The sequence below is a fragment of the Mustela lutreola genome, chromosome 1, assembly GCF_030435805.1.
Source record: "Mustela lutreola isolate mMusLut2 chromosome 1, mMusLut2.pri, whole genome shotgun sequence".
Lineage (NCBI taxonomy): Eukaryota > Metazoa > Chordata > Mammalia > Carnivora > Mustelidae > Mustela > Mustela lutreola.
In genome coordinates this window covers 140,811,304-140,822,299 of record NC_081290.1, presented here as the reverse complement: position 1 = coordinate 140,822,299, position 10,996 = coordinate 140,811,304, and the positions used below count along the sequence as shown (strand labels likewise).

General features: G+C 38.0%; 1 protein-coding gene across 3 annotated transcripts; it reads right to left on the bottom strand.

Annotated features, from left to right (window-relative positions):
• Nucleotides 1-1,378: 1,378 nt before the first annotated feature.
• On the bottom strand, nt 1,379-10,993 carry TIGD4 (tigger transposable element derived 4). Of its 3 annotated transcripts, none has more exons than XM_059175320.1 (2): nt 10,512-10,993; nt 1,379-3,680 (listed from the first exon to the last, which is right to left on the bottom strand). In XM_059175320.1, exon 2 carries the CDS (start codon nt 3,219-3,221, stop codon nt 1,686-1,688), a length of 1,536 nt encoding a protein of 511 aa, XP_059031303.1. In that variant the 5' UTR covers nt 3,222-3,680; nt 10,512-10,993; the 3' UTR covers nt 1,379-1,685. The 3 variants fall into 3 exon arrangements, with proteins under 3 accessions (XP_059031303.1, XP_059031299.1, XP_059031311.1); XM_059175316.1 differs by having other exon boundaries at nt 10,610-10,993; XM_059175328.1 differs by lacking the exon at nt 10,512-10,993 and adding an exon at nt 4,012-5,683.
• Between the last annotated feature and the right edge of the window lie 3 nt (nt 10,994-10,996).

Below are 10,996 nucleotides of genomic sequence, written 5' to 3'. Positions count from 1 at the left end.
AGGTGACAGGGAACTACTGCATTTTGGTTTTGGTTCTGAGATTTTAACCAAATTATTTTTTCAGGTTTCAATTTCCTCATCTATAAAAGCAGAATCTGGAATGATTAAATAAAAATATTTGATATCAAAACGGTATGGAGTTGAGAAACAAAGAGAAAAGAATTACTAAAGGCTCAACACAGGCCAGATGCTGTAGCTACAGCTGGGGCTCTTCAGAGAGATTAAGATCCATGATTCAGGGCCACAGTTCAACTACGCTAAAACTTTAAATTAAATCATTAATTAAAATCCTTTTGATTAATTTAAGTAATCTATATTATGATCTACAGGAAATTTTCTTAATTTGAATATTTTTTAAGGCTTGCTATTACTAGATCTCAAAAGCTGAATAAATCAACAATGGAAAATAAAAATACTTTCTATAAGTATTTCCTTCCAAATGTGTTTTTTTTGCAGACTAATAATTCATAATAAAAATAATCCACATAACATTTTACACTTTTTCAAAATACTTCTCAAAGTGTACCCTAAATTATATGTAATACTTAAATAAGTATGCCATTTAAAATTTCACAACAGAAAAGTCTGACACGTTCTATTTTTCTACTTTTAAAGGCTATTTTATGGACGGAGAGTAAATAATTTCCACACAATATTTTAAAATACTCTGTAGACAAAACTTCCTCAGACAGAAATTAAATTCAATATGTTAGCCATTGAATTTGAAAGAAAAAAATATTAAATATATCAAAATATGCTGAAAAGATACTGTTTTCCCTGAAAATAAAATTCAGTAAAATCAAGAAAAGAAAATGATAGATTAAAAGTTTCATCTGTTAAAATTAGAAAACTCAGAACCACATAAAACATTTTTTTTTCTAGTAACTTCATATGTCTTCATATATACTTTTTAAGACTAATGTTATTAAAATATTATAATTAAAATATTATGAGTTCATAAATGTTTCAGTAATAGATTATTCTACTAAACACACACATATACATACAAATATTTAGGAAGAATCCAAATCATTTGGTTATAGATGACAAAAAGCATCTGATAAGGTCATCATCTTTCATTTGACCTTCTACAGAAGTAACTAGAAAGTAGTGAGACATATATTTTTAATCACTTTGGTGTATAATTGGGCCAGATTTTAATTTCAGTACTTCTTCATAATTTCTTCTTAGCAAGATAAGCTAGTTACAAGAAAAATAATTTAAAATTAATACTTGATACAAGGCTAGAATATATGTCATTATAAAAATAAATATCTAAGTAATAGATTTTTTATTTCTAAGATGAGGTAGATAAATTAAAATATTCCAGAACATGATCTGCACTTAAAGAAAATTGCAATCACCAATTCAACCTGTATGAATCAAATAGCTGAAGAGGTCTTTATTTTTGACATTTATATCAGGTATTTCAAGTACAAGGCCTCTGAAATACATTTTATACTCCCCCAAACCTTGCTAAATTGAAATTCATATTTTTCATTGACTTACTCATTATTTAATCTACCTAAGGAACTTTGCTATTCAGGTCAAAGACATATGCAATTAAACCAAACTTTTCTTCTTCTTTTTTTTTAATGTTTAAGTGGTATTTTCCCTTTATATACCTCGTAGAGTAAAATACATCAGGAAAAACTATTACTCTTCAGATATTGTACCACAAATAATTATTTAGATGATGAGTTAATAAAAATTTCAAGGTCTGCTAAAGAATTATGAAGCTCATCATTTATATCTTGACTTCTAAGAAAATTTTTAAGAGTATCTAAAGCAGTTAATGCCTCATTTTTTGATGGCAAAGGGAGTTCAGTTCCTAGAGAACCACCATCATCCTCTTCATCAGAAGTATAAAATCTAGTTTCCTCTGAGTGACTTTCTTCGGTCCATACCGAGTCAGTTTCTGGTGCAGCTTCACATGTCTCCAAATCATCATCAAGGGCAGCATACTCTTCTATAGATAAACCTTCAGGAAATTCCACGCCTGCTGCCTGAGCATGGGCAACCAAATCAAGACCAGCGTCTGTCTCTGCATTGGTCTTGTCACTTTCTCCCTTTTGAGATTTGAATCCTGCCTCTTCATAGCTCTTGACAATAGTCTCTGGGGTTACAGCCCTCCAACAAAGGTGCAAAGTATCAACTGCATCTAGTAGGGAAAATGTAAATTCTTTGCTGCCTTCAACAGAGCTTAAAAATTTCTTGATAAGACAATGTCGATATTTTATTTTAAGGCTTTTAATAACACCTTGTTTCATTGCTATAAATTTGGAAGATAAACATGATGGAAAGAATGCTAACTCAATGGACTTTAGATTCTTTACCTCTGGATGTGAAGGAAAAGAATCAACAAAAATCACCACTCTTCGTTGCTGGGCTTGAAATTTCTCATCAAGCTTCCGCATCCATTGTTCAAATACGTCTGAGGTCATCCATGCCATTTTGTTAGCTTCATAACACACAGGCAATGATTTTATACCTTTGAAACAATGTGGATTTCTGTTTTTTCCAATGATAAGCAAAGGAAGTTTCTCTGAGCCATCCATGTTTGTCCCAACCACCAGCGTTATTCTGTCTTTGCATAACTTTCCGATGGAGCATGTCTCTCCTTTAAATGCAAATGTATTTGTAGGCAACATTCGATAAAGCAGCCCAGTCTCTTTTATATTGAAAACGTTTTTAGGATGATAATCATTTAAATAATAAGGAAGTACATTTTGATGCCAGACAGTTGAAGGGTCTACTGGTACACCCGTAGCTTCTACGGGTTGAGTTCTGAATACTAAACCATACCTAGATTTAAAGCGATCCAGCCATCCATTACTGCACTTAAAATCATTATGTCCCAGTTTCTGGGCAAAATCATTAGCTTTTAGACGCAACATTGGACCATTAACTGGTACATTCAGACACTGAGCAATTCGATACCACCTCATTAATGCTTCTTCCAGATCTGTGTAAAAAGCAGTTCTCAGTCTTTTTCTCTTCGGATCAAATCTCAGAGATTCAAAGGCTTCTAGAACTTTGTCTTTATTCTTCATAATAGAAGACAATGAATTTTTCTTTATTCCATATTCAGCTGCAATTTCTGCCTTTTTCTTGCCACTTTCTACTGCATTGATGATGTCGATCTTTTCTTCAATGGATAAACTTTTCTTTTTCTTCACTGTCACGGGCAGGGCTGAGGCATCCTCTGAAGCTTCTGCCATCTCTGCCAGTGCTTATGCAGAGATCGTTCGTCTTGCTGGTGGCTGTTTCTTTAAATTTCTAAAAATCAGTAAGTAAATGTATTTTCAAAGGTCCTGAATAAGAAAAACGTTACACACAGCTAGAGCATTTTAAAAGAGAAACTTCCTTCCCAGGACATGTGCGGCTCAGTTTATAGTTTATTCAGTGCTCCAGAAGTCAAGCTAAAATAGAAATCTCATTATGTCAAACCTGTCCAGTCCTGCTGATATATTTTTGGAACTTCAATCCTTTAAGATGATCCATTTTATCCATGCGCGCATTCAACCTCCTATTAATTCTCCGCAGAAGGCCTCTGAGATAAGAAGCAAACGCATTCAGTAATTTTCACGCAAACTGTTACCCATTAATTTCCAAGCCTCTTCAGGGTGGAGAAGAAAGTGGTAGAATCCTTCTAGGACTGGAGGGTATATCTTCTGCCTCTTGAAAATAGAAAAAAAAAAAAGAAAGAATGAATGAAAAGAAAAGAAGAAAAGAGAAAGCTATTTTAGGAACGATGTGCCAATTGAATATAAAAAAAATTTATACTAATTAGTTATGCTTTTGATAATAATGAAAAGAATCAGAACATGTTTCTGCGAATGTAATAACCAAAGCTTCCATGAGAAATGCTTACCTCCTAAAGGGCCTCTGTAAAAAGCCCTCTAGCTCTGCTCTGTGCTTTTGAATTCTCACTTGCTTTCAAGTGCTTTGTAATGTATACTCCTGAAATAATTCAGGCAAATTTAATCTGTTTTAAAAATGGGCGCTTACCAAAATTAAAGAACTAAAAATGATGCTGGATAGATCTTTGGTGGCTATTTTTCACATGAAGTCACAACTGCCCCCTCTGACTTCTCTAAAAGAAAAACACAGACAGTAGTCACAAGGTTCAACTTTTAATAGCACATGGGAGACAGCGTCCCCTTTATAGGAATCGGGTAGAAAAGCGTTCACTAAAAATCCAATCAAGTGATTCCATTACAAATTTTAAAAATCTAAATATTGTTTTATCTAAACGCTTACAAACCTTGTAACTTTGGACCAGCTTGACACATTGGCCAGATGCACAGAGGCCAGAAATAAGCAACAACATGTAGAGGAACAAGCAAATGGTTAAGAGGCTATAATCCAGAAAAAGACCCAGACCAGAGTAAGAAGGAAAGTGACCACGGATCTTAACATCTCAGGACCTCTCCTTCCCTATCTGTAAAGTAAAGGGCTTATTATACGGGAAGGGTATGGGCTTTGGTGTCAGACACACCTGAGTTGACAAGTGATTCTGCCAATTAAACTTACGTGATCCTGGGTGGTTTACTTAACCATATGAGGCTTCAGCTTCCTTATTTGTAAAACAGGTGTAACTACAGTCCCTACTTCACAGGGTTATCGTGCATTCAAGGAGATTCAACAAGTGAGTGGAAAGCACTCAGCACAGCGCTTGGCCCCTTACAAAGTGTTCCATGAATGTTTGGTGATGATACCGTCATTACTCTCTCTCTAATGCCCCCGTGGCTGTGTTGATCCTTTTAATTCAAAGATTTTTCAAAATCCTACTTGCAAACAGAAGTAAGAATCCCACTGAAATATATACCGAAAGCAGGGATTCTCATAAATCAAACAGTACTGTGAGAACAGTCAGTCACGGACCTAGACAGGCTTGCCCCTACTTTCCCAGGTGGCATCTACCCTACAAGAGTCTACAGGCTCAGGGCCTACCGCGGGCCAAAGTAACAAGCTAATTTGATGAGCAGGTGTTACTACTGTGTGAAATAGTATGAGCACAATGTCCCTCAGGTTTTTTCACTCTGTCCTGCCAGGTTTCAAGATGTCATGTGCATTTTTTGCACAAAATTTTTGGGCAAGACTTTTTGTCAAAATTCCTCTGCCTTTGTTGTCTAAAAAAAGTAATTTTTATCATAGGAATTACAACTGGTAAAGGAGTTTCCTGCTGTTACTGTACAAAAGTACTAATAATAATTACAATAGCCCAGGGCTTTAGTTTCTAAACACCTTTATTTTCTGTATTCCGAACAACTCAGGAAGAAGATAAAACTGAATTTCAAAGCTCATATAGTTATAATGTGGTTGAGTGCAGCCCAGAATCCAGGCTTTGTAATGTAAAGTCTACCATTCTTTTCACTGTATTAGTGGCCTCCTCTGATAATAGTTACACACTCTATGTCCCCAGCACCAAGTCAAACCGAGGCAGCATTTTCAACGCCTATCTGAACCTAATGAAACAAAACCAAACAACAACAACAGACAACAACAACAAAACCCAAAACAAAACAGAAACAATATCAAGCCTCTACAAAAGAATAGAATAGGCCTTTATGAATTCTGTGAACACAAATAGCAACCGTATCCCACTGCTAAGTGGGCTGACCTTTCTAAATAAATAAGCTTTGATCATTCAACTAAAAAATAAACAACAACAACAACAAAAAAACCCTTTCTCATGTATGGGACCTCTCCGCACATTTTTCTGTAATTTTCTATAAATCTACAATTACTTCAAATAAACATTTTAAAATATCTCACTCTTATTAGGAAGATACCAACCTTCAGAAATTGAGGTAGCAAGAACAATTTTTTTTTTAAATTTTATTTACTTTTATTGGACAGAGAAAGACCACAAGTAGGCAGAGAGAGAGGGGGAAGCAGGTTCCCGCTGAGCAGAGAGCCTGATGCGGGGCTCCATCCCAGGACCCTGAGATCATGACCTAGGCCAAAGGCAGAGGCTTAACCCACTGAGCCACCCAGGCGCCCCAAGAACAATTTTTTTAAGAGAAAACCATGCAAAACTATGCTCTAAGGGAAAAAGGGACTCTCCCAACTTCTCTCTTCCTTTTGTCTTCTGTTCTTTCCCTTCTTCTTTTCTTCCTTCCTTCTTTTTTGCCTTCTGCTTTATTTCATCATTTCTCAGAAATAAACCCTATCACCTCAAATAATGAGGATTACAGAAAAAGTCACTTGAATATCCTCCCATATCCCCTCCCAAATAAAGCAAAATAATATACACAGAGATTAGTGATTATCTTGATCAAATTGAAAATGATGATATGTTTATTTAGGAAGATATTAGTTGTTTTCTGAGAGTTAACAGCATATATTTCCTTCCAAAACAGTAGTGAAACCTACAATTTTCCATGGTAACATAAAATACATCTTTATTCCCAAAACAACCACATGCCTAATGAAAAACCAGACAAGCCAGACTTTTTCCCTAAAAAAGAACAAGACATCAATACTCTTTAATCAATGAAGCTAACATTTTCCATGCTCCCACAGTATAATGTCAGAGGTATTTCTTGCAGGGAGTAATGGCAGGAGGTGATATTTCTCAGAAGTACCCATTCTCTCAATTAAGATCATTAATCATTCTACTCTTTGAAAATGTTACAACAGAGAAATATTGGAATACACGTTAGATGCTATTTCTTCTATGTCAATGGTAAAGCCAACTAAAGAATAAGAAAAGGCAAGTCACTAAAAAAGACCTATCAAGTGAACGCCAGGAAAACAATAGTCAGTTCTACTGGTAACAAGAGAAATGTAAATCTTCTTTCAAAACAGGAGATCCTTTTTCGTTTTTTGTTTTGTTTTGTTTTGTTTTGTTTTTGCCTATCAGAATGGCGTACCTAGCATTTGCCAGAATGTTATAACATAGTTTGTGAGGAGGTATATAAATTGGTACAAAGCTTATGAAGGGCAAATTGGTAATATGATACAAAAACCTTAACAATATGGGTAACTTTCACTGAACAAGTTCACACCTAGAATTTTATCCCCAACAAATAATTACAAATATAAAAAGAACCTGGCTTACACATGTATTCATGATCTATCACTGCATTTAGTAGCTTAAAACAATACCCATCTATTATCTCACAGTTCTGCAGGCCAGAAGTCCAGGTGAGCTCAACCGGATGCTCTGCTTAGGATCCCGCCAGGCAGAAATCGAGATGTTAGTCAAATGGGACTCTTATCTGGAGGCTCTGGGGAAGAATCTGCTTGCAAGTTCATTCAGGTTATTTGCAGAATTCAGCTTCTTGTGGCTGGAGAACTGAGGTCCCTGAGTTTTTTGCTGGCCGTCAGCAGAGACTGCTCTCAGCTCCTGGTTCGGGTCCTTGACTCTGGCCCTTTGCATTTCGGCAATAGAGAACTTTCCTCCTGTCAAATCTCTCTTATGTTTTGCATCTCTCTGCCTTCATTGCTGCAACCACAGCAGCAGAAAACTTCCTGCTCTTAAAAGGCTCCCGTATCAGTTTAGGCCCATCCCAATCATCTCCCTTTTGATTAATTTAAAATCAACTGATTATAGCTGCAAAAATCCCTTGTGCATGTAATATAACATGATGAGAATGATGTCCTATCATGTTCATATGGGAGGGAATTATACAAAGTGAGAATCATCGGAAGTCATCTTAGAATTTTACCATACAACAATATTCCTCACATTGTTGTTTTATAATTACAGACCAAACAGGAAAGAACTGAAATGTATAAAAAGGACTAAGTAAATAAATTACTATATAATACTGAGCCACTGAAGGAGAATATTTAATGATATGAAGGAAATTCCATAATATTTTAAGTGAAAAAAGCAAAATGTGAAACTGTATGCCAACGAAACTAGCGTATACTATAAGTTACATGAGTGTAGGGGCTGATGGCTATTCCTACAGTGCTTCATGTCCAGCAGTCAGTTCTAAGTAACAGTTTCTTAAATAAATGTAGAAAAAATATAAATGCATAGAAAAAAAACTGATAAAATGTTGCATATTAATTCTAGATAATGGAATTATGAAATACCTCAGTATTTTTCTCTTTGCAGTTAAAGTAATTACTACTCTTATGCTCCACTCAGACTACTATTCACAGACTTCTTTAGATGTTCCATTTATCGCTGTCCTCTGATCCTCTGTTTCCAGAGAATTACACTGTGCAATCATTAATTAAATATATCTCCATGAAAAGGGACCTGATAATGGAAAGTGATAAAATTATTGTGACAATACCAGAATTCCCCTAGAAAAGATCTGAAGGTAGCACCTTTTTTTTCTCTTGAGGAAATATATTTATATGCAGCATACAGTACTCAACATCTAAAGTGAAGAAAAAAGGTTGTGTGCACATTTAATTCATTCAGAAAGGAATAATATGCTCTAACCTGTTGTCCCCCTTCACTTGTGGTCAATAAATGAAATACAGGTTTCCTACAAGCCAAGTGAATAAATGGCATCTGATTTTTCAAAAGCTGAATAATAGCCAGTAACAGTACAAAGGTACATTAGTAGATAATACCCATGTCATAAACATACAGAGCAGACAACTATTACCTTTTTCCTTACCTCTCCAAACATAGATGCCAATTTAGAGAAAAGAAGTAATCTTCTATTCTCCTAAAGAGAATGAGCAGGTAGAATTCCCCAAACTCTAGGGCAAAGAAAAAAGAAAGAGGGGAAAGAAAGAAAGAAAGAAAGATCTCCATCTAAGTAGGGTTAGATTTAAAATAAGGTCTTTCTGTCAGCATCAAAAATTTCCTCCAAATTAAAAAAAAAAAAAAATACCAGCTACTGTTTCCTTTTTCCAAAATAAATTACGTAGAATTTCACAGTCTTCCATCATCAGCTGAAGTAGCTTTCAGTGTTTTCTTCCAGCCAACTTACATTCTAATTTCCCTTGGGGCAGCAGAAATCATGGGAAGACTAATCCTGTGTGGAGCCTTGCACTATGTAGGAAGAGCAGTCACGTGCAGTACCGGAATCACACTGGACTGGAGTACCTAACATGATTAACGGCCCCTTCGCCAAACAGAAATTAGCGTGAGTTCCAAACAGTTTGGAATCCATCTGAATCTCTATCAAAAACATTGGCACCTGCCAAAGAAACTATCCAGCTAAGGACAAATAATGAAAGCAAGTGTCCACCTTTCCAATTTAAGAAACACCTCTGAGTCTTAACAATTAACAGTTAGACTAATGAAGCTAAGCATTCCTGAACTCAAAAGACGCTTGGCAGGAATCCTTAAGGTGCCAGCCAACTCAAACAGTTAAGTACAGATCATTCAGGCACCACTGAGCACTGCCATGCTCCTCTTCCTAATTACCCTTCTGAAACTAAGATTACTTGAACTTAGCTATTAAATGCCATTCTGTTCCTATGCAATAAGAGCAGTAATTATTCTAGATTGGGATCCTTTTCTTGTAATTGAGAAGACTAACAGGATGGCTTTGAACAGAAAAAAAGTCCACAGTAGGCTATAGAACTGAAGTTATGGTTTGAGTGATATACATTTACAGTTTGAGTGATATACCTTTGCTCTTTTTGTTAAGGACAGAGACACTTAAGATGAGGGTCCTTTGTACACAGATTCATGTTTTGAGACTTCAATACTGTTTTTGACAGAGGAAGTCTCCTGGAGATCTCAGCTGATAAATAATGTTATTTACTTTTGAAACATTTGTGTCAGCACGGGTATTTCCTATTCACGGATATGGGGAAGATATTTGCACAGGGATATATGATTCACTATTCTGAAACTCCCTAGAATTTGTAAAGGCAAAGGTCTGCCTTTGGGCACTGAGCCTTTAAAAATGTCTCATCAGCTAATACAACAAAAGCAGGTGAGAAGTACAGTCTAAAGAAGAGTAAATCCCACGGAATGCACTGTTATCCTTCGCATTTCTACAAGTGAAAAAATGAGCATGCAAGGCTTTCAAACGAAAAACAGCTCAGAACCTTGATGAGAGATGTGGATGGACAACTGTAGGTACCCTATGCAAATAAGCTTAAGGTATGCCTATTACCACTGTGCAGCCATACATTCCCTCCATTCAGCGCCGGGAGTAAGGAGAGTATCCACAGCACAGGCTGGGTCTCAACTTAGTAAACTACAAAGGGCTCAGAGAGAAAGGATTTCTTGGCGGTTTCTGTAGATAGCGCAGTGATCTACCTAAGAAGGAATAGGGCGAGCAGATCAAGCGGAACTCAGTTATCTGGATAAAGAAACAGGAGCAGGAACGAAAAGTATAAGGGGTCCACCGTCGGCGAGCGAGCAGGGCAGAGTGATTACAAAGACAGCAAGTCAAGAAGTCAGGGAAGCCAGGCTTGGAGGTCTGGTCTTCCTGAAGGGGGTGGGCGTGAGTGACGTGGCCGGAGGGGCGCGCTCCAGACACGGGGGAAGAGAGGGTGAGGCGCCCGCATCCCCTCTGTTCCCTTAACCCCGCATTCCCGCCACCCTCCACTCCCCGCGGGGCTGAAACAACCTTCTACGCGCTCTCCCGCAGCTGAGAAAGCTTCGGCTCTCCTGTGATATGCGTGGCGGCGAGTTACGTCCATCTCCACCCTCCCGCCACCGGCTCACCGTCTGCTGGGGGGACGCCTAACGCGTGAAGCTGGGGTGTATGAGTGAGAAAGAAGGGATGCTGAGGGCTCCAGGAGACCTCCGACCACTCAAGACCAGGCCAGCTCGCCCTTCTGCAAGCTCCCGGCTCTGGCAGGTGCACCGGGACCCGGGTGCACACCCCTCTGTGATCGGCCGCAGCCAGAAAATTACCCGGGCAACAGCACCCGCTGAGCCCCGGATGTGGTTGCTAGGGCCGCAGCGGGAGGGGCGGGGCCAGCCTCCAGGAGAGGGGCGGAGGAGGCCTCTGGGGAGGCGCGCTGGCACCATCGAGATGCGGCTGGGCCGGGCCAGATTGAGGGAGAGAGGGGCCGTCCAGGGCCAAGGACACGCTACTTCCGGTCTCCT